The sequence below is a fragment of the Labeo rohita genome, chromosome 9 (assembly GCF_022985175.1).
Source record: "Labeo rohita strain BAU-BD-2019 chromosome 9, IGBB_LRoh.1.0, whole genome shotgun sequence".
Lineage (NCBI taxonomy): Eukaryota > Metazoa > Chordata > Actinopteri > Cypriniformes > Cyprinidae > Labeo > Labeo rohita.
In genome coordinates, this window is record NC_066877.1 from 25,898,060 (window position 1) to 25,920,919 (window position 22,860).

General features: G+C 35.6%; 2 protein-coding genes across 3 annotated transcripts; one reads left to right on the forward strand and one right to left on the reverse strand.

Annotated features, from left to right (window-relative positions):
• Nucleotides 1–650: 650 nt before the first annotated feature.
• ddx18 (DEAD (Asp-Glu-Ala-Asp) box polypeptide 18) lies at nt 651–8,991 on the forward strand. Its single transcript, XM_051118593.1, has 14 exons — nt 651–833; nt 1,183–1,344; nt 1,512–1,706; nt 4,205–4,340; nt 4,451–4,551; nt 4,657–4,856; nt 4,931–5,045; nt 5,126–5,265; nt 6,343–6,504; nt 6,593–6,745; nt 6,837–6,950; nt 7,968–8,024; nt 8,136–8,313; nt 8,618–8,991. Exons 1-14 carry the CDS (start codon nt 719–721, stop codon nt 8,761–8,763), a joined length of 1,974 nt encoding a protein of 657 aa, XP_050974550.1. The 5' UTR covers nt 651–718; the 3' UTR covers nt 8,764–8,991.
• Nucleotides 8,992–9,841: 850 nt separating this feature from the next.
• On the reverse strand, nt 9,842–20,578 carry ccdc93 (coiled-coil domain containing 93). 2 transcript variants are annotated; one of them, XM_051118594.1, is made up of 24 exons: nt 20,445–20,578; nt 19,556–19,669; nt 19,370–19,464; nt 19,124–19,235; nt 18,576–18,674; nt 18,408–18,464; nt 18,165–18,265; nt 17,262–17,291; nt 16,942–16,978; nt 16,409–16,507; nt 16,234–16,284; nt 15,314–15,400; nt 15,032–15,145; nt 13,582–13,644; nt 13,438–13,511; nt 12,483–12,564; nt 12,322–12,396; nt 11,467–11,538; nt 11,272–11,380; nt 11,019–11,101; nt 10,886–10,923; nt 10,664–10,748; nt 10,370–10,483; nt 9,842–10,241 (listed from the first exon to the last, which is right to left on the reverse strand). In XM_051118594.1, exons 1-24 carry the CDS (start codon nt 20,526–20,528, stop codon nt 10,185–10,187), a joined length of 1,932 nt encoding a protein of 643 aa, XP_050974551.1. In that variant the 5' UTR covers nt 20,529–20,578; the 3' UTR covers nt 9,842–10,184. The 2 variants fall into 2 exon arrangements, with proteins under 2 accessions (XP_050974551.1, XP_050974552.1); XM_051118595.1 differs by lacking the exon at nt 17,262–17,291.
• Between the last annotated feature and the right edge of the window lie 2,282 nt (nt 20,579–22,860).

Sequence of the window (22,860 nt, forward strand, 5' to 3'; positions counted from 1 at the left end):
AAATCGAAATTATGATAATTTCGATTTAGTATGTCATAATTTCGACTTTCCATCTCGTATAACTACTTTTAAAGTCATAATTTTGATTTGTAAAGTGATCATTTTGATTTTTTATGTTGTAATTATGCATTACGTATGTCATACTTCTGACTTCTTAAGGCATGATTTTTTTGTCTTACGTGGCTGAAATGGGCTTCCATAATTTAACAATCATTAAAAAAAATATTAAAAGAAAATCATTATAAATTCTATATAATAAATATTAAAACATTTGTTTCAGTTCTTGTTCATGTTGTCAGGTTTAAAATATTATAAAACAAGTTTGAAAAAAATCACCGTAGGGAACAGCATGTTAAATTTCATATGGGTCAGGCGGACACCACAGAACTGGCGCAGAATGAATACAGATTTCGATCAAATAAAATCTAAAATAAAATCGGTATGTCCTCCATTCCACCACTAGGGAGCGTCAGTGCTTCAGCCCAATTGTAGGTTTCCTTTTGTTAACTAAAGGACGAGTGATCTATTTTTTCCCGGTATTTATTCCAAATCGGAAATGAAATGGTCAAGCCATACACGGCGGCGCTCTTGACAACGACTGAAACCAAAGATCATGTATTTTTAAAGGGTCTTAAATATTTTTAGTCAGGCATAGTGTTAGTCAGTCAGTTGAGCGAAGGACCCCACGCAGCACGCACACACGTGTTTGTCCACAGCCATGGCGGACATGCAGATGAAGATTCTCCGTAAGAAAATTCAAAAGAGAAGTGAAAAAAATAAACAACGCAAATTGCTTAGAGCTCAGAAGGAAGAAGAAGAGGAAAACGTCGAAGGTGATTTTTCTCTTTAATTTTAAACATAAGAATATGACGTATAATTTGTAAGACGTTATCTCGGATCTAGCATGTGAGAATCACACTGCTGTCGGTGCATTCGTAAAGTTTTTATATTTTATAGAAAAGTCTTATATTTTAGCCAGCTGTAGTAAACCTAGCAACACAAGATATGGGTTTAATCAAGTCGTAATTATAATGTTGTTTGTGTGTTATTTAGTATTTGTCAATCAGGGACAGTTTACCGACCTTTTCCATGTGTTTACGGATTCCGCATATTGAGTTTGCGTTCTCTTTCCTTCATTATTAGAGTTGATGAAATTTACCGTATGTGTTTTTGATCTGGCAGATGTGAAAGCAGGGCTGGAGGAATCTGAAGTGACCAGTGATTCTCCAAACGTCTCTAAAGAGCAGCAGCAAAGTATCTCCTCCGAGGAGAACGAAACCTCACAGAAAATTAAGAAGAAGAAAAAGAAAAGAAAATTGGATGGTGCAGGGGACTCAACATCTAGTGAGTATTTAATGTATTGCTGTGATGTTGTTATAATTAGTGGTTGGTCACTATGGGATTGTCAATAGCTGATATTTGTAGCTAGAGAATTTGCTGCTATAAATGCAATTTAATTATAGTAGTTGAGTTGTATACACATACACTAAATAATTGATATGGCCCTTTAGGTGTGAAAAAGGTCAAAAAGCAGAATGTTAAAGAGACAACAGAAGAATCAGAGGAAGAAGAAGAGCAACAGAGTGATGAGGAACGTGCAGAGCCTGGAAAGGTGTCAGAGAATGGAAATGATGACAAAGAGGGTTCAACTAAGGAGGATGATGATAGTGACGAAGATGGACCACAGCTTCCCTCTGGCCTGACAGGTAAGCATAGCACAACTTGTAATATGATCAACACAGCTATATGTGACCCTGGACCACAAAACCAGTCATAAGGGTCAATTTTTCAAAATCGATCTTTATACATAATCTGGAAGCTGAATAAACAAGCTTTCCATTGATGTATGGTTTGTTATGATAGGACAATATTGGGCTGAGATACAATTATTTGAATATCTGGAATATGAGGGTGCAAAAAATCTAAATATTGGGAAAATCACCTTTAAAGTTTCCAAATCAAGCTCTTACTAATGCATATTACTAATCAAAAATCAAGTTTTGATATATTTTGACAGTCTTAAGTCGCTGGGGTATATTTGTAGCAATAGCCAACAATACATTGTATGGGTCAAAATTATTGATTTTTCTTTTATGCCAAAAATCATTAGGATATTAAGTAAAGATCATGTTCCATGAAGATATTTTGTAAATTTCCTACTGTAAATATATCAAAACTTAATTTTTGATTAGTAATATGCATTGCAAAGAACTTAATTTGGACAACTTTAAAGGCGATTTTCTCAATATTGTGATTTTTTTTTTTTTTTTGCACCCTCAGATTCCATATACTGAAATAGTTGTATCTTGGCCAAATATTGTTCTATCCTAACAAACCATACATCGATGGAAAGCTTATTTATTCAGCTTTCAGATGATGTAGAAAGCTTAATTTTGAAAAATTGACACTTATGACTGGTTTTGTGGTCCAGGGTCACATATGTGGTGAGCCTAGTTTACCTTTAGTTATCCACTCATTTAAGTGGGAAAAATAATGAGAGGTGTCCAATCAGTTTGGCTATTTTTGGGAGAAGCATTCCAAAAAGTTTTTTTTTTTGACCAATAAATAAATGGGGGAATATGCTATACGTGTTTGTTAAATTCAGTGAAAAAGTAGTAATGTGTCTTTTTATTAGTATTAAAATAAGTAAATTCATAAAAGCTTCCTGTATTTAGTTAGCTGGTTAAAAAAAGGTTATGCATTTTCCTTGCTTTATTTGAAAACCCAAATAATCTTTTAATTTAATTTAATAATTAAATCATACATTTACTGCAGTTTTTTTATTTAGTTAAATGGCAAAGATTTCTTTGTAAAGTGACTTTTGTAAAGTGTATTTTTTGCTTTATTTAAAATTCAAAATTGTATTTTGAAATATTTTTCTTTCTAAAAATAACATTTATTAGAGTTTCTTGGACAACTTAATTTAAAAAATAATTTGTAATAGGGATGCAACAATACAGTTAGTACACTGTTCAATACGTACCTCGGTTTTTAGCCACGGTTTTCGGTTCTGATATCTTATCACTTCAGTGTTTTTTTTTTTTTTTTTTTTTTTTTGCAACAAATTTACAAAATACTCCCTTAAACCTCTGTACATTGAAAAAAGCGTGGTTTAGTATATTTATGTATGTTTACGTTTAGTCTGCTTATTTTTTCTTTTGAGAGAGGTTTTGTTTTTTCGATTTTTACGCAAAATAGAATGGGTTTCATTCATACTGGACGCCAGAGGGCACTCTCGTGCAGTAAATCCACATAATGCGTCAAAGTAGCAGCACTGATTATGTTCCTTTCCAGCTTCTCTAATGTGGATAAAGGCATAGCTATTGCTGTGAGTCTGTGACTGGATAAAAAGATATAACGTTAAACGTTTTGAATGATGAAATGTAAGGACAATAAACACTCGTCTACAATAATATATGGTTTATCTGTGTTCTTCAAGCCATCTCGGGTATTTTCATAAGCCATTGCTAATCGACATACATAGAATATGAGTATAGAATTTATCGTCTGCCTCATTCTGTGATAAGAATCCACATCAGATCACATAAGGAAGTTATTTCAAACACTCGACTGATGTTGTGAATTAAAAACAAGTTATAATGTTTTTTTTTTATAACTTTTGTTTTTATAACTCTTGTTGGACAACAGGTTTAGAAATGCTTATCATTACATGTCATTAGAATGGAAGATGCTCTGCGTGTTGCTTTTTCAAATATAAGCGGGGAAGCGTTTCCTCATATCAGCACCTGAAATCGCGGGCACACATACAGCAAATTCGGAGAGAAATAATATAAGGAAGTTATTTAAATGCAAAACCCAAAAACTGCAATTCACAAGCGCGTATTGAACCGTGGAGGTCGTACCGAATGGTTCAATATTATATTGAGAATTGCAACATCCCTAATTTGTAATAATTAAAAAAGTGATTTTAAAAGTGCTGTTTATATGTGATTGATGGACTAAAAGTGATGCTTTACTACTACTTAAAGAAAAGGTAAGAATCTCAATATCAGAGAAACATTTTTGTATTATATTCATTTTTATTCAGTAAGCTGGTGAGGAAAAACAATTCTTTTTTTTTTGTACAAAATAATGTATTGAAATGTTTATTTTTTCTAAAAACCAGCTTTTTAGATGTTTGTTTTAGTTTTTCTCATAGACGTAAATAGGTAACTATATTTTTTTGCTCTGGTGATTTTCTCAGGTGCGTTTGAGGATAAGTCATTTGCATCTTTAGCGGAAATGGTCAGTGAGAATACTCTGAAGGGAGTGAAAGAAATGGGCTTTGAAACCATGACTGAGATCCAGCACAAATCCATACGACCCCTGCTGGAAGGAAGGTGAGTTTTAAGTGCATCAGATATGGCAGGGTTTCAGTGGTACTGTAATTATCACATTTGTTTATTTGCTGTATAAATCTTTGGGATATATGCTCATTCTTGTCCAACAGAGACGTGTTGGCTGCAGCTAAAACAGGAAGCGGTAAAACTCTGGCTTTTCTGATTCCTTCCATTGAGCTTATCTACAAACTCAGATTTATGCCCAGAAATGGTGAGTGCACACCTAATTTATTTGCATTATCTGATTGTTATAGTCCTCTTTGTAGTAGAGATGTCAAGTATGAGGTGTCACATGGCTGTGGTGTGTTTGTGTCAGGGACTGGAGTGGTAATTTTGTCTCCCACTCGTGAGTTGGCCATGCAAACGTATGGTGTGCTGAAGGAGCTGATGACTCATCATGTGCACACGTATGGTTTGATCATGGGAGGTAGCAACCGTTCTGCTGAAGCCCAGAAACTCGCCAATGGAGTCAATATCCTGGTTGCTACACCTGGCAGACTTCTAGATCACCTGCAGGTAAGACCTTTTACAATAAATAGCTTTGCCACACAGGTCTGAGGAGTGTACTTGACCCCTTTTTCTTTCCACAGAACACACCTGGATTCATGTTTAAGAACCTTCAGTGTCTGATCATTGATGAGGCTGACAGGATTCTGGAGGTTGGCTTTGAGGAAGAGCTGAAGCAGATCATCAAACTACTGCCTAGTAAGAACCAATGACTAACCTAATCACTTAAACCAGAGTTTCTGCAGGTCCTTAAATGTTTCTCTTTTTTTTCCCCGCAGAAAAAAGACAGACCATGTTGTTTTCCGCAACACAGACACGTAAGGTGGAGGATCTTGCCCGAATCTCCCTCAAGAAGGAGCCACTGTATGTAGGAGTGGATGACAACAAAGATACAGCGACCGTGGAAGGACTAGAACAGGTAAACTGCTCATATTAGGGATGTGACGATATTAAAATCTCAAAATATGATACTCGATGTGAAGTCCACGATACAATATTTATTGTGATATTTAACAAATGAAGACAAATAAAGACTTGGGGCGGGGGGGGGGAGAGAATGAATTAATGAATAATGATTTTATGTTTTAAAGTTACATTCTTTTATCTAATGCACTTTGAGAGTTCAAAATTAAGAGCTCCAACCCATGTTCTTAACTAAGAAAATTTAAGTTAGAAAAAAGTCAGTGAATTGAATTGTATCTGAACTTCAACGGTGCATTCACACTTGGCGTCAACATCAATGCTTCTCATTTACTTTGAATTGGAGTGACGTCAAGTGTTGCTGAAGTTCGTTGTGCCGTGTCACTGGTGTTGCTCGTCGGAAGAAGAACTTTTCAACTTTTCAAGTGGCAATGCAGATGTCAGCCAATAAGATTGCGTTATGTAAATATACTAGTGCAGACGCCAGCCAGCCGCGTTCATGCAACACCAGAAAAGTAATGTGATTGGCTAATGTCACTATGACGGTCGCGTCAGCACCAAGCTTCAGCCACGCCTGAAAATAAAGCATAACTGGTAGAGGTTCCTAAACACGTCCTAAACTCACAGCACCTGCAACAAACGAGTTCACTGCATTCACTGTGAATGGAGCTGTTCTGAGGTGTGGAAAACACCGGACCATGAGGTGATCGCCTGAACGAAGTGTGTGCTTCACTTTGAAACATGCAGTTTAAACAGACTTAATTAAGCTGTATTGTGCTTTCGTTTTTAGTTTGTTTGACAAATACTGTGCTAAAGCATAATAGCCCAAAACACAATTTTAAAGACCATTTATGTTACAATAAGAAGTTTAAATATAATTTAAAACTACACTTTTTGCCTGGAAGGCCTATTGTTTCATCGCCATGTGATGTGAAGTAATCGAGACAGATTTGCTATCGCAATATCACGATATTGATAATCCCCCTTAACATCCCAAGCTCACTTGTCTCACTCCTTTATCAAGACCACTTGGTCATGTGTTCATATTTGAGTTTTGTTTTTTTTGTTTTTTTAGGGATATGTTGTATGTCCTTCGGAAAAACGTTTCCTGCTCCTCTTCACGTTTCTGAAGAAGAACCGCAAGAAGAAGCTGATGGTGTTCTTTTCGTCTTGCATGTCTGTGAAGTACCACTATGAGCTGCTCAATTACATCGATCTGCCCGTCATGGCTATTCACGTAAGTCACTGAGCCATACATGCACAAAGCAGGATGAGAAGTGCTGTTTATGCAGTCTGATGAATGCTTTTGTTTAACTGTCTTTCAGGGGAAGCAGAAACAGACGAAGAGAACCACAACATTTTTCCAGTTCTGTAACGCAGACTGTGGCATTCTCCTCTGTACGGATGTGGCCGCCAGAGGTCTAGATATCCCAGAGGTGGACTGGATTGTTCAGTATGACCCACCAGATGATCCAAAGGTACAGCAGTCACACCCCACAGTCCAGCCTTGCTGCTAGATATATGAACTTGTATTTGGATTTATGTGACACTTTTTGTTGTTGTTTTTAGGAGTACATCCACCGCGTGGGACGAACAGCTCGTGGTATTAATGGTAGAGGACATGCCCTCCTGATCCTAAGACCAGAGGAGCTCGGCTTTTTGCGATTCCTCAAACAGGCTAAAGTATGTCTTCATTATAGTTATGATTTTATTATGAAAAGAGTAACTTCCTAGGACCACAGAACCAGTCATAAGGGTCAGTTTTTTGAAACTGAGATTATCTGAAAGCTGAATAAATTAGCTTTTCATTGATGTATGGTTATGACTTTGAAAATCTGGAATCTGAGGGTGCAAAAAAATCTAAATGTTGAGAAAGTCACCTTTAAAGTGGTCCAAATGAGGCTCTTAGCAATGTATATAACTAATCTAAAATTATAAGAAAAATAGATTTTGACCCATACAATGTATTTTTGGTTATTGCTACAAATACACCTGTGCTACTTAGGACTCATATTGTGGTCCAGGGTCACAAATTAACTTATTGGTGTTTACTAAACATAAAACCTTAAATTTCATTGCATTAAATAAAATATACATTTACAAAAAAATATATATATACATGTCAAGACAGCAGTTCTCAGTTTAGTTAAACTAAAATGACTGTAATAAATAAAAATCATTAAATACAACGTGGACACAAAATAATTATAAAAATTGCAAAAACACAAGAAAATTACTAAATCTAAAATTAATGTGAAAATGAGATAAATTCTAATTTATTATTATTAAGTATTAACAAACTATAATAGTATGTCAGTAGCTATGTTTTCATCACCCTGTTTTTATGCACATTTTGAAGTCAGGAGCGAGTGATGGAAATGCCAAAATGATAAAAAAAAAACAAAAAACAATTTTAAAAATCCCTTTAATTTACTTGAGGTACAAGTAATTTATTATATATGAAAATTATTATATGCAGTGGCATCTCCTACCTTTCATAGTGATATTTAGTTCCAGTTTATCAGAAGTGACGATTTTGTTCTCTTTGGATGGAAACAATGCGTATTCACATATGTGTTATGTGATATTTGCATCTTTCCCTGGAAACCTGGCTAATGATAGTAAAATAAACTTGTTGAACATGTCAAAATGAATCTTGAAAAAAATGCATTTCTTATTGTCTCTCGTGTTCATCCAAAGGTTCCTCTGAGTGAGTTTGAGTTCTCCTGGACTAAAATTTCTGATATTCAATCTCAGGTGAGACTTCATATTCAGTCGAATTGAACTAAATCTCTTATATTTCAAATATAACCCCTTGGAATCCCAGTTAACCCATTTAAAATTGGTGTTTGCTTTTTTCTTTTGCAGTTGGAGAAGCTGATAGAGAAGAACTACTACCTTCACAAATCAGCTCAGGAGGCCTACAAATCCTACGTCAGAGCTTACGACTCTCATTCCCTCAAACAAATCTATAACGTAGAGACGCTCGACCTCCCGAAAGTGGCGATGTCCTTTGGGTTTAAAGTACCGCCTTTTGTGGACCTCAGTATCCTTTCAGCACTGTATTTCAGTGAATATTCTTGCACATGGAACTTGTTACTTAATAATTTGATTTTGTTTTATTGTGAAATCATGGAATTGTGGTTATACATGCGTTATCGTTTGAAATTTGTAATAGGCTCTTATGCTCACAAAGGCTGCATTTGTTTGATCAAAAAATACAGAAAGGGTTTTAAAAAGTATTTTTCAACATCATTACTCCAGTCTTGAGTGTCACATGATATTATTTGAATATACTGATTTGGTGTTCAAGAAATGTTTTTTTGTTCCTTAACCATCCGCTTTCTCAGACGTTCACAGCAGTAAAGGGGTGAAGATGCAAAAGCGAGGTGGCGGCGGAGGCTTCGGCTACCAGAAATCTAAGAATGTCCACAAGGCCAAGATCTTCAAACATGTCAGCAAAAGGACGGGAGATGGCAGACAGTTCTCTCGCTGAGAATAAGATTAGATGAATCTTCTCCGTAATGCACCTCTTTTGATCTATATGGAGTAACTGTCAGACTACACAGTTGTCATTTTGTTAACTTTGTCTCAGCCTTTTGAGAAGAGCTCTGATCAGTCTGCATTCCATGCCTGTACAGAAATGTTTTTTCAGAAGCCATTATATGATGAATTGGTATTGTTACAAGCCCAACTTATTAAACATAGAAACTTGTATTGTGAATATTTTTTCTCATGCTTTTTGCTCTCTCCACATGAGATTGAACCTACAACCTTAGTGATAAATGAGCCTTTTGATTTTCATTTTCAGAATGGAAAATTCTGGGGAAGATTTCATTTATTTATAAATTGATTTTCATTTATGCACCAATATAACAATGCTTACTTTTTACTTAAGTATTTTAAAACTTGTAAAATGCCACACAAATATTGTGTGTGTGTGATGCAGAAGTAATTGACAGACCAATTAATAACCAATTAACTGAACTTCCCACATATATTGGCATTTTATTAAGGTTTTTGTCTTTATTAAAAACAATGTCTTTAGGAAAACATATTGGTCAAATAAAAAGCAGCACAATATCGTTATAGTCATAAGGTTTGTTCATTTTTTTTTTTACATATTTTATTAAATATGTTGTAAATATTCTACGTAAGGCTGCCATCTTTAAAATGTGCACAAGAGTTGAAAATCTCCGTTATAAAAGTTATTTATCCACATTTTTTTTTTTCCCTGTAAGAGCAGGTGCAGCCATTTCTAAATTTTATGGTTCTAGCTTCCGGTCTCATCAGCATCCAGCTACTTTTAGCTGTACAAAACAGCTCATTTTTCTGCTTGATATTGCAAATTAGTGAGTCTATACCATATACATTAGTGTTATCTTAATTATGAGAACACTAGTTTGTATTGCAAAGAGTTTTACGCTTTACTTATTTTCCTATAGCGGCTAATGAACCGGAAGTTTCACCCATAGGCTTGTTTCTGCATTAAAGGGAAAAAGGGGATAGGTCTAAGCAATTGAGAAACTGAAGAGCTGTCTAAAACCACTATAAGTAAATCTCAGATCAGCAGGTACTTCATTTCTCCTTTAATGCATTTTGCTCTTCTGGCAGCAGATTTTTATCATGATACAAAAACAAAGATGATTAGTAAGGGGATTTGTGTTATATACATTATGGGTTTAAATAAGGTGGTATCAAGGCACAAAACATCTCCACTTTAACAGTACATTAGTTACATGCTTCACAATCTCTGAACCTAGAAAAATTTAGGCTAAAATAAACTGTTTCAGTCTGAAAGCAGATGTGATCTCAGCAGGAGGCTGCGGTACAATGAAATACCAACATCAAGGAATGCAACTGTGTTTTGAAGTGCTACTTGGGAGTTGTGGGTATTAAATGGGCAAAATCCAGCTGTTACGATGCTCCCTTTGCCCTCAGTTTAGATAGCAGCATCTCATTCTTGCGGCACTCCTGCAACAGACAAGACCACGCATTTGTTCCCTCAATCCAGAATATCATTTATTAATAGATTTTTGTCTATACAACTTATGTAAATGAGGAGGGAAGAAATTTATCTAAAATGATGAACTTGTATTTACCTCTTTAAAGTCTTTGACAGTTTTAAAGTAGAGTCTCTGTTTATCCAGCAGCTCCAAGTACTCATCATTCAGCTGATCTCTGCGCATCTTATTCTCCTGTCTTTTCTTTTCCATCTTTAAGTGCACAAATACACATTAGAAAAATGCACTAATGCAATTCATGTTCCTGTCTGATGGGGTAAAACCACAAATAGCCAGAGTGGAACTAATTCATAATCACTTCCAAAATGGAAATAAATTATCAACAGTAGCAGATTTCTAGATTTACTATAGCATAGTAGTCTGTTTTTGTACCTTTATACGGCTCTGCTTGATTCCTTCCACAATTTGCTCCATTTGTCTGAGAAACTGTTCTTTACTTCCTGATGAAGCCATGGCCCTAAAAAAAACATACACTTTACATTCACCTTTGCCTTTTGGAAAGATATTACAAAAATCTATTATTCGAGACTGTATGAGCCTCTTCTAGAATATTGGGAAATTTCTACATGAATCCTGGAGTTATTTGAAACTCACTGCTGGAAATGATCATGTATGGAGTTCAGCAGATTGACCTGTGAAAGAAAAGACAGTGTCTCAAATTCACTGCACATCCTTTTAAACAAGAAAGAAAATTAATTTCCAATATCACAGATAACAAAGCTGATACCTCTTTCTCAAGGTAAACCTTCTTGTCATCCAGGGTGTTGTAGAGCGTGAAGAACTGTTTTGTCTCTTTGTGTGTTGCTGAAACTGAAAAACACCAAATGAACAAATAAGAGATCGCTTAAAAATCCAGGGTCAATTTTGTTCAATTTGTGGGTGGTTGATTGGGTGGAAGCAGATTTGATTGTCATTTCACTGGAAGAACAAGCTATATTTCAATTCAAAATGACAAGGTCTGACTTTAAACACAGACGCACCTTGGCTGTACAGCTCAATGAAGCGTTTCTGATACTGGGTAAGCTCGGCTCTGCTGGGAACCTCGTCAATCTTTCTCTGCAAGATGGCAATCTCGCGGTTCCTCCGAGCCTGTGGGGGCAGAAGAGTAAAACACTGAGTGTAAAGAATCCCTCATATAATATACTGAGTGAAACCATCTTTTCAACTTGACCTACCATGAGCAGACGGATCTTCTGTAGCTTTTCTCGGTCTGAAGTGTACTGTTGATCAATCAACATATTCATCTCCTACAAAAACACAGAGGGTAAGTCTGAGAAACTAAACTAAACGAATAATACAGATATTATCAAAAGATAGTGGACAAGTGAGGTATAAGTGGTACTGAATGTAAACAATGCCACTGAACTGAACGAAACTTGCATATTTTGCTGATTATTGCAGCTGAAAATGGTCAATTATTGTCATGTTTTGGGCTGTACTAACCGGTCAGACTGGGAAAAACATTTGTACTATAGAGTACTATAGATTGCCAAAAGTTATAACAAATCAAGGAGAAGAGTACAAAAAAAACTGTCTGAGGAACAAAAGGTGGCCAAACTGAAGCAGGATTTCCAGGGCAAGAATCTTGACAACATTCGTATTTGTTCTTATCATTTCCGGTCAGGTAGGTAAGATATTAGGCTAATATCTTAATTTATACTGCTTGCGTGTATCTTTACCACCTATTAACTTTAGTTTGTCAAAATATTGCACCCTTTTCTGCTTACTAGGTCCTTCTCTATATGATTTAGCAGCTTTCACACATTTTTTCCATGGTTTAAACAGCATAAATTAGCAGAACAACGTATTCAGTAGTTTCTTAACTGTGCAATCCATGCTGTTGTTTACATTCGAGTATCTGACCAAATTGTGACGCAAGTTGAAAAAGCTATATCTAGATAATCTTTTAGGGTTTTTGTCTAATATTTGTTTATGATATGTAGTTTTATGCTTCTTATGCCATTGGCATAGCAGCATCTTTATGAGGAGCATTCCAGATCAGTCACTTATTAGTATGACTATGTAGGCACCTTCTTTTCATCTCCTTCTTCTCCATACTCCAGCTTTAACTCTTCAATATTCTGCTGCAGACGGGTCATTTCCTCCTATACACAAATAACAGTTAATGACACATTCATGTCTTCAATGTCAATGACAAACCAAAGCTAGGTACTGCGAAGCGGTAACATACGCGACAATGTGAGCGGAACGTTTGCTCTTGATGTTTGAGGTTTTCATTCATGGCCACCAATGCACGAAGCTTCTCCAGTAACCTGAAAGATAAAACACAATACTTAAAAAAACAAACAAACAAAAAACACATTGATACTGACACTTTCTAAGAATTACCATGCTGTTTGGCTTTACTTTTTCTCATCTGATTTCTATACAGTTTGTTATTAGCGTGATGCTAAGCTAATGGCACAATGTCCTAATAAGCATAATGTATACAAATAACAAACAGTCAATTTATAATCTGACTGAACTATGTAACCCATGTTTACTGCTGTTCAGTGTGAGGGTGAAAGTTTTCCCCACGCAGAATTTGCATTGGTTCAGTTGGTCATGCGAATTTGCAATATTAACCAACAGAAAGCTGCATGGTTTGCAAGTGACTTCCATGTGAGCTGTGCTTTATACATAGCTACAGTATTATAGCAGACCTTTGTAATGGACCTTTTTTTTTTACCCACTGGCATCAAAGACTGACACCGAATAGAAGAAAGTCATTAATTTTGTTTTCTTTGTGCACAAAAAGTATTCTTGTAGCATTATAAAATTACGGTTGAACTACTGATGTCACATGGACTATTTTATTGATGTCCTTACTACCTTTCTGGCCCTTGAACGTGAGAATTACATTACTGTCTATGCAGTGTCACAAAGCTCTTGGATTTCATCAAAAATATCTTAATTTGTGTTCTGAAGATAAACAAAGGTCTTACGGGTTTGGAACGACATGAGGGTGAGTAATGACAGACTTTTCATTTTTGGGTGTACTATCACTTTAATATTCAGAGTACATTCATACTATATACATACTTGAAGTACAAACTGACAGAAAGCAAGTACTTATTCAAAACAAACCTTCTTAGAGTATGCGATTTCAGCCCAAGTTTAGATAATTCCAGGTGCTGTTTACTTACCCAGAATCTGCCTGAGACTCCACATCCTCCAGTGAGCTCAACTCCCTCTCCAACGTTTCAGTCTGTGCTGTGGCCTAAAAACAAACATACACATTAATGGTCCAATTCAAGCAGTTACTGTCAGTACGTGTCTAAATGTCTTACCTCGGCTAGTTTGATTTTAGCATCTTCACATGCCGCTCTGGCCTCCTGCTGTTTGGATTGCAGCTGGAATAAAGAAACAACGACTGTGATATCAGCATTCTCAAAACTCAGAACTGAAAAAAGAGGTACAGTGCCCTCCACTAATATTGGCACCCTTGATAAATATGAGCAAAGGTGGCTGTGAAAATAAATCTGCATTGTTTATCCTTTTAATCTTTCATTCAAAAAAAAAAAAAAAAAAAAAAAAATCACAAAATTCTAACCTATCATTGAAGTAAAACAATGGAAAGCAGGGGGAAAATCTCATTATGAAATAAATGTTTTCTCTAGTTCATGTTGACCGCAATTATTGGCACCCAATTATTGCAACGTCCTTTATTCAAGATAACAGCTCTGAGTTTTCTCCTTTAATGCCTGAAGAGTTTGGAGAACACCTGACAAGAGATCAGAGACCATTCCTTCATACAGAAACTCTTCAGATCCTTCAGTTTCCCAGCTCTATGCTCTATGCTATTCATTCACCTCACACATTTTCTATAGGGTTCGGGTCAGGCAACTGGGACGTTTTTCTTTTTTTAGTTTCATCTGACGACAGAAGCCAGTCCCATTTGAAATTTAAGTCGTGTTTGACAACTAAATACACTGGAGTTTGTTTTTGAATGAGCAAGGAGGATTTTTCTTAAAACTCTCCAGTAACAACATGTGGTGACGTAGGGTCTGTTTGAATGTTTTTTTTTTTTTTTTTTTTTTAACCCCTTTTGACCCCAAGACTCAATTAATCTCTGCAATTCTCCTGCTGTGATACTTGGAGAGTCTTTGGACACTTAAACTCTCCTCCTCACCATGCATTAGGACGATATAGACACATCTTTTTCCAGTTAGATTTGTAACATCTTTAGTTAATTGAAATTCTTAATTATTGCCCTGATGGTGGAAATGGGACTTTTCAATGCTTTGGCTTATTTCTTACAGCCACTTTCTATTTTGTGAAGCTCAACAATCTTGTTCTATACATCAGAATTATATTATTTGGTTCTATTCCTTGTGATGGATGATTAAGGGAATTTGGCCTTTGTGCTCCTCATATTTATATTCCTGTGAAACACAAAGTTATGGTTGGACAGTATCATACTCCTAGCCATTCTAGTGTGCTAAATAATTGCAAATATGAATGAGAACATCCTTCAGAGATATTTTACTCATTATAATTTCTAAGGGTGCCAATAATTGTGCCCACCATGCGTTAGAGAAAAACATTTATTTCATAACGTAAGTTTCCCCCCAATTTTAATTGTTTTGCTTCAATGAAAGGTTAGCATTTTGTGAATTTTTTGAATGTAAGATCAAAAAGCTAAACAAAGCAGATTTATTTTCATAGCCGTCATTGCTCATATTTACCAAGGGTGCCAATATTAGTGAAGGGCACTGTATGTGTACGATTGTGTATTACCTCTTCAAGTTCTTTTGTTTTTTGAGTGATTTGTTTGTTGAGGGACGTCAGTTGACGTCGGTGTTGCTGCGCAGGTCCGAATCTCTCTGGCCGATCCTCCACAGAGCGCTCCGCCTGCCCAATCACACATATGTACAATAAAGCTTGGAATACACTATGGAATTTATGAAAAACTTATTCCGAATTCCAAAAACGTATTCCAGCCTCAAGCCATTGATTGCTCTTGGTGTAAAAATAAAGAGATTATTTTTAGAGGTTCAGAGGCATTTTAACACTGTTCACCTTCTCAGCATATTCAGTGGCAATTTGTTTGATCTCCTCAGACTGCAGCCCAACAATCTGGCCCACCGTGCTGGCTGACAACTTCCCCTACAAAACACACACAAAAATAGTGCAGCAATGAGAAATAATGAGACTGTTGACCGTTTATATTTTTTTTCTTAAAGGATTAGTTCACTTCCAGGATAAAAATTTTCCTGATAATTTACTCACCCCCATGTCACCCAAGGTGTTCATGTCTTTCTTTTAGTCAAAAAGAAATTAAGGGAAATTTAGAAATTTATGAACTTTTAACCACACATTGCACCAGCCCAACCTCATGCATTACATAGTCACATTGGAAAGGTCATGTTGGATCTTCAACCCATTGGCCACCATTGAAGTCCACGATATGGAGAAAAATCCTGAAATGTTTTCCTCAAAAACCTTCATTTCTTTTTGACTGAAGAAAGAAAGACATGAACATCTTGGATGACACGGGGGGGGTATTCTGGAAATGAACTGGTAAAGAGGCATCTGTTGAGAATCTATAAGTAAATACTAAACTTTTAAAAGAAAAGTTTTCACAAAGTTAAAAATGGTCAAAATTTATTCAACTGCATGCCATTCTGACCATACACATTTTTTAATTTTCAATTTTGGGCAAAATATTCCTTTTAAAGGGACAGTCTAGCTAAAGGTGTACATTCTGTCATTCTTTACTCATCCTAATATTGTTCCATTACTAATTTGCAGAATGCAAAAAAGATATTTGGAGAATATTTACAAACAAACAACAACGATGAACACTGACTTTCATCGTATGGACAAAAATACTTGAAAGTCACAAAGGTCTGGAACAACACAAGGGTGAATAAGAATTTACATTTTTAAGGCAAACTATCCCTTTAAACTTTTTAGCTTTTAATCATTTAGAAATGTACCTCCTCTGATGCCATGGCAGCCATTCCAGTCATCAGAGCCTTGATTCTGAGCTGTAAAAAAGGCAAATAGAACTGGTTAATGGAAAGGTAACTTTGCTCAGATAAAGAATTGGTGATTAAGAGCATGTAAGAGTTGACTGAAAGACAAGTGTAGGTTCATATGAACCCAAATGACCTCCTCTGCTGCTTGCAGGTCCTCTTCTTCAGACACCTGGGCCATTCCAGGAGGCACACCCTGCGCGCCCTGAGCCAACACCTGCTTCTGCTCCACTGCCTGTAAGAAACATCATCACATGATCAAACTAACAACCAATCAAAAGAAAGAAAGGTCAGTGCCAAGCCCTACTGTCCATCTGTGATCTATTACACACAGATGGACACCACATGGGTGGTTCTAGGGTCAACACGCTTTTTTTTTTTTTTTTTGCAGAATTTCCTTTAGAACTGAAGGTTGCAACATTTGGAGTCAGACCATTACCTTTCCACTTTTTTAAGATTATGAGATGCGCATTTCTAGCCAATTCTAGCAATCTGCAAGCTTGAACTACAAAAAATATCCACCATATAAACTTCCATTACTTATGATTTTATCCATTTTATCTAATTTATCCATGGACCAATGAGTCAGTTTTTTAACTGTAACCTTCTCTGACTACACTTTTTGTGATGTTTTGTTTGAAAAACATGAAAACAACATCTGATACCCACCGTGCCTGCTTTAGACTGTTTGCTGAATCCATAGCGCCTGGAGAAACAGAAGAGAAACAATTTAAAATGCTTTATGTTAAAATTATAGACAGCATGCGGTTCATCGCAAGCGATGGTTTCAAAACACATCACACTACAGGCACGACACACCACATGACAGGAAATTACACATGAACAAAACATTTAGATCAATGTGTGAAAAAAAGCACTTGGGCAGATGCAAACGTAAAGACATTAATGCAATTGTTGCAAAGCCATTCTGACCGATAGTCAATCTGTGTCACTCCCATTCCCAGAAATGGAACCTCAGTCATACTCACTGCATATATTGTGATATGAGAAGGCATGGACTGATGAGTGAAATAAAAGAGACAGACAGAAAGAAAAAGGGAAGCAAATGAAGAACAAGATAATGAGAGGAGTAGAGAATTAATAGATGCCAAAAATGGAGATCTTGTCTGACCCTGAAATGCTGATACAGTGAGCCAGGAAACAAACCAGTGAAGATGAAGGAAGTAAAGGAAAAGGTGAAAGTGAGAATATGAATAAAAATTGGTCCCCCCAGTTGGTTCTAAATATACTAAACAAAAACACTACAACTTTACCATATTTTAACAATTTTAATCAAAGTGCCATTTCTATAAACTCTAAAAATGTATCTGTAGGTATATGTTCTCATATAGTACCATTTAAAAGTTTGGGGTCATTAAGATTTTTTTTTAAAAGAAACTAATAATTTTATTCAGCAAGGATCCATTAAATTAATCAAAAATGACAGTAAAGACACTTATAATGTGACAAAAGATTTCAGCACTTTTTCCATCACAGGAATAAATTATATTTTCCAATACATTAAGACAGAAAATGTTTCTTTTGAATTATACCAATATTATTTCAGAACATCACTGTTTGTACTGTATTATTACAAATAATTACATCTTTTGTGAGCATAAGAAACTTCTTTTAAAATCATTAAAAAATCCTACTGACTAGGGGTGGGCGATATGACCAGAATCTTATATCACAAATATGAGTAATTTTATTTCACATTAACAATATATCACAATATAGTTATTTTTGTTTTAAATAAGGTATTTATGAAATTTAAATGTTTGATATCATACAATGTTATATCAGTAACAATTCTTGGTTCACTTCCAGTTTGACATGATTAGAATACAAGTTCTTGGGTCCTGTAAAAGGAAGAGAGAGAGAGAGAGTACCTGCCAAACTCCAGCAAGGTAGAATGAACCCGAGACTCTTCATCCAACAGCTCCCCAGCATCCACCTGCCGTTTGTAACGCCTCTGAGGAGCATAAACCTCCTACACCCAAACACAGCGTACAAAATATTCAACATTTCACAATCTTCTGTTATTAAATACATTTATTACCCAGACAGCCAAGCATCATAATTTAAAAGCTCACGATGTCTTGATGATATATAAAAGCTTATCAGATACTTACACACACATTCACTACAGTGCTGATGGCTCTCTCCTTCCTTAGTTCAAACTCCTCATCCTAAAACAAACACATTTACTGAAACTCCAAAGATTACAGATTGTAAAATGCTTGACATATTACAGTGTTAATCCTTTCTAATTATATTTCAGTGTTGGCCTGTTGTCTGACCTCAGGAAATGCATGTGTTTTCTGGAACTGAGAGATGGAATATGATCTGACATAATCTCCCATCTCCTCCCGGGTTTCAATCGCCTTCTTCACCAGCCACTACAGATGTAGCAAAAGATGCATCGTAAGTATTCCTATGTATAAAACTACTTTATATCATAATTTTGGGGTCAGTGAGTGGTTATGGTTTCCACATATTAAGCAGGACAGCCGTTTTCAACATTGATCAGCAAATCAGCATATTAAAATGATTTCTGAAGGATCGTGTGACACTGAAAAATGGAGTAATGGCTGCTTAAAATTCAGTTTTGTCATGACAGGAATAAGTTACATTTTAAAATATACTCAAATAGAAAATAAATTACTTTGAATTTTAATACCACATCACAATATTTCTATTTTGACTATATTTTTGATCAAATAAATGCAGCCTTGGAAAGCAAAAGAAACTTCTTTCAAAAACATGAAATCATACTGATCCCAAACTTTTTAATGGCAACGTAGGTCTACAGCTCTTTTAGATGCGAAAGATGTGCAGGTGTACATACCTGTACAACAGGGAAGATGTGGATGAAATCCAACCCTTGGATCTGATGAGGCTCTAATCGGTGTGGACATTTCATTTTGGGCAGAACTGACACAATCTTCTCTGTCAGAGCACTTAAATGTAAAAGACACAAATAACCACATTAACCTGAATTTGGTTAAATCTGAACAGAAACGTTTCTGTCAGTTTTCATTCTTCTTCTATTACTGCATTATGTGACATAATGTTGATTATTCTACACACTTACATTTTTTGACCAATAGTGGAATTTTCTTGGAAAAGCAGATCAACGTCTATGTCAAAGTTGCATGTAGTTATACACCAGGTCATTCCTCCAACCACCTAAAGTACAAGCAGAGACTGTTTATAAGTAAACTAACGGTGTGTGAAACACACTGTAATTTGTTTGGCACAGGTGTAAAGTCTGACACACCTTGTCAAAGGGTGACAGTCCTTTAATGCGTGCTCTGAAATAACCAGCAGCAAGCAACAGCTCCAAAATCTCAGCAAGCTTGACACTCTGCTCCTCATCCTCACGTGTCTCCACCTGTTAATCACAGCACATACACCAGTCAGTATATGACAGTACAGATTCAGCAATAAAACACACTTTTTAAATAAAAGGTCAATACTTTATTGTTAATCCTTTACTGTTACTTGGCACTAAAAAAACAGTATATGAAGAGTTTAGATGCAAAACTAGCTAAAAGGCATGGTGGAGTGAATGCTCCTGACACATAATATAAGACCATCAAATACTTTTACTTCAAACTCGCTAAATTCCAATCTCAGCCCAGTCAGAAGTACCGGTACTTACATAGAAACCTATACAAAGTAGCCTGAAAGAAATGCTAATTTTAAAAGAAAAACGTCAGATGGATTTAGAGGCTTTTGCATCTGAACTCTTCATATATTAATTTAGAATTAAAAAAAAAAAATGCATCTACAAATTGTAGAATTATTTGTAATTGCATTTGCAGATACCTCACATAATATGTTATACCTGTTATTTATTTTAATGCACATTCATTTACATTGAGATACATTCTCCTGACAACAAACTTCCTCAACCAGTAAGACATTTACATACTTAGCTAAATGTATTGATTTACCAAACGCGTTTACTCTCATTTAAAGTTATGTGAGAGTGCACTTTATATGTGTCTTTACAGGAAGAACACAACATGTATATACTTCTGTTTAACTGATATGTCAAAGTGACTGGTTTCTCTGATTGAATGCATGACCTTAAAAACAATAAAACTGATTGCAAACGCAAATGTGCGCGTATGAGGGTTTAAGTCTTTTGTTTTCAGCGTTACCTTGATGAGATTGCCCTCCTGATCATACTGCGCTCCGATTTTCGAGCCCGTTCTCACTCTCTGGAACACAGAGGTGGCCGCCATGATGATCACGATGTGTCACGTGAGATGAACAACGTGACGCACACGTTGTCACAGACTGAACCCGTGTTTATTTTGTGTGGTTGGCAAAGACAACATACTAATGTTGTACATGCTCGGTTAAAATTCCCCAGAAAAAAATACTCAAAAATATACTCATGTGACTGGCATGATACTAAAGTGTATGAGTGCAATATGAAGAACAATTCTTATTTGTTCAGCTATCAAGTATCATTGAGACATACCGGTTTAAATATTTATTTGAATATTTATTTGAATTAATTTATGTAAGTTAAATGTGAAGACTGTGATAATTACTTTGGTCTTCTATCTAAAGGGATCCATTTGTGGCAAAAATGAGTCGACTGTTTTGTGGTTTGTACTATCTTTATCTCTTTATCTTCTTTTCTTTGAGCAAAAAAAATAAAATAAAAAATAATTAATTAATTCAACAATTCTCCTCTGCATCACCCTAGTGCCATTTTGGAGAGTACCCCGGTGCATATGTGGGCTTTCCTCTGAAGGTATACAAGGTGCAGCCTTGCACGTTGTACATCAGCAGCACCACACCCATGCGTTGTTTACGTGCAGATCAAAGCATGCGCATGCGTCGTGGTACTCTCCAAAATGGGCTAGGATGACCCGGAGGAGGAGAATTGTTAAATAAAGTTGCTATTTTAGTTTTTTGCGCAACAAAAAAGTATTCCTGTAGCTTCATAAAATTATGGTTGAGCCACTGATGTCACATGGACTATTATGTCAATGTTCTTGGTACCTTTCTGGACCTTGAACGTGGTAGGACTCTTGCTGTCTATGGAGGGTCAGAGAGCTCTTAGATTTCAGCAATTCAAAAATGTCAGAACTTACAGTAAGGATGATAAAACTAAATGTCCATAAGGAAAAAGACGGCAGGATGACAGATTAAGATGATGTCAACAGACAAGATACATGTCAACATATACTGATTCACCTGAACAAGTAGGCAATGACTAGACAAAGACAAATGTTTAGTACAAAGCAGTCAAATAATGTTTTTTAGCACAAATGGAACAACATACTATCAATTCTGGTGTTTGTTTTTATGGCAGGAGCTCAGAAATGTGACATTTGCATAAATGACAAGTGTAAGACAAATTGGCTATTTTGTACTATTTTGGGATTTGTAAATAAATTGTTTAGAAATATTTATCTTTCAGGAGGTTGTATGTTTTCTGTATGCTAACTATTTTTACGTACTGAGTGCAGGGTATGTACAGTACACTCTAGAATTTTTGTGAATAGACTATATATAGCATTTAAGGATCACAATGAATTTTACTCTTGCTATAGATGACATTGTAATGTTGCTGTCATATTTAGAGAAAAAGTGACAGTGACCTTAGCTGACTCCAGTGGCCTGAAGAGTTAATTCAGGCCTCAGTGGACTTATACCCAAGAGCACACTCTTGAATGTGTTCTGCAGATAATTTCAGCTATTTATAAAGTACCCAAACAGTGACTAACATTATCCATGTGGAATATTACCTAATGACCAAATGACAGATTACATGTAGTGAAGCACCTACAATTTATCATATCAACTAATTACAAAATCTGCATTTAGGTTTTGATTGGTTATGCATTTTCTGTGCTCATGTTCAATACTGCTAACATGCATTTTAATAATTCTTGAAGTTCAGGTGGGAATTTAAGAAATTTAATATATATGATGTTTCTACTTGGTAGTTTTGAATTGCTTTGGCGATAGCTCTACTGATCAACAAATAAAGCTTCTAAAGCTATTTTCAATCAAGACATTGATCTTAGTGTTTTTAAACCAGGATGTTTTACAGCAAGTATGAGTTTTGTTGGCATTTCCATGCTTTGCTTGTATTTGTATGTTTCCTCATTTGTAAGTCACTTCTGCCAAATGAATTTATGTAAATATAAATGTAAATGTAGGTTGTGCTTGGTAAAGACTTCACTATTCTGTATATCCTGCTGATTAAGTATGTGTGGTGGTTTAAATGGGTTAATGTTGAAGTATGGATTGACATCCTGGAAACAAACTGTCAAGGGAGAGTCCCTCCAGGCTGTGCATATTTTGCATAATTTTGTCTTTCTGTATTTATATTTCTCATTCATCTATTTATTGCAATGTACATAGTTCAGATTGAATTTTGTGTAATATGTAGACTTTTTATATTGTATATGGTGTAAATCTGTTTAAAATTCATAAATTGTAATGTAGACTTTTTCATTTTTTTGTATATAATGCAGAATTATAATCATTGATGATATGAAAAAGAGAAAAAAAGAAAAAAAAAAAAGAGACTATTGTATCCAATAGGGCAGG

What these genes read in the sequence shown, in the direction of transcription:
- ddx18 (XM_051118593.1), top strand. Translation starts at nt 719, where the DNA reads ATGGCGGACATGCAGATGAAGATTCTCCGTAAGAAAATTCAAAAGAGA. An exon ending in CAGATTTATGCCCAGAAATG is followed by an intron (nt 4,552 to 4,656) that starts GTGAGTGCACAC and finishes TGTTTGTGTCAG; the next exon opens with GGACTGGAGTGGTAATTTTG. An exon ending in ACCCACCAGATGATCCAAAG is followed by an intron (nt 6,746 to 6,836) that starts GTACAGCAGTCA and finishes TGTTGTTTTTAG; the next exon opens with GAGTACATCCACCGCGTGGG.
- ccdc93 (XM_051118594.1), bottom strand. Translation starts at nt 20,528, where the DNA reads ATGGCGGCCACCTCTGTGTTCCAGAGAGTGAGAACGGGCTCGAAAATC. An exon ending in ACATCTTCCCTGTTGTACAG is followed by an intron (nt 18,675 to 19,123) that starts GTATGTACACCT and finishes CTACATCTGTAG; the next exon opens with TGGCTGGTGAAGAAGGCGAT. An exon ending in AAGAAGGAGATGAAAAGAAG is followed by an intron (nt 11,539 to 12,321) that starts GTGCCTACATAG and finishes GTGTTTTTGTAG; the next exon opens with GAGATGAATATGTTGATTGA.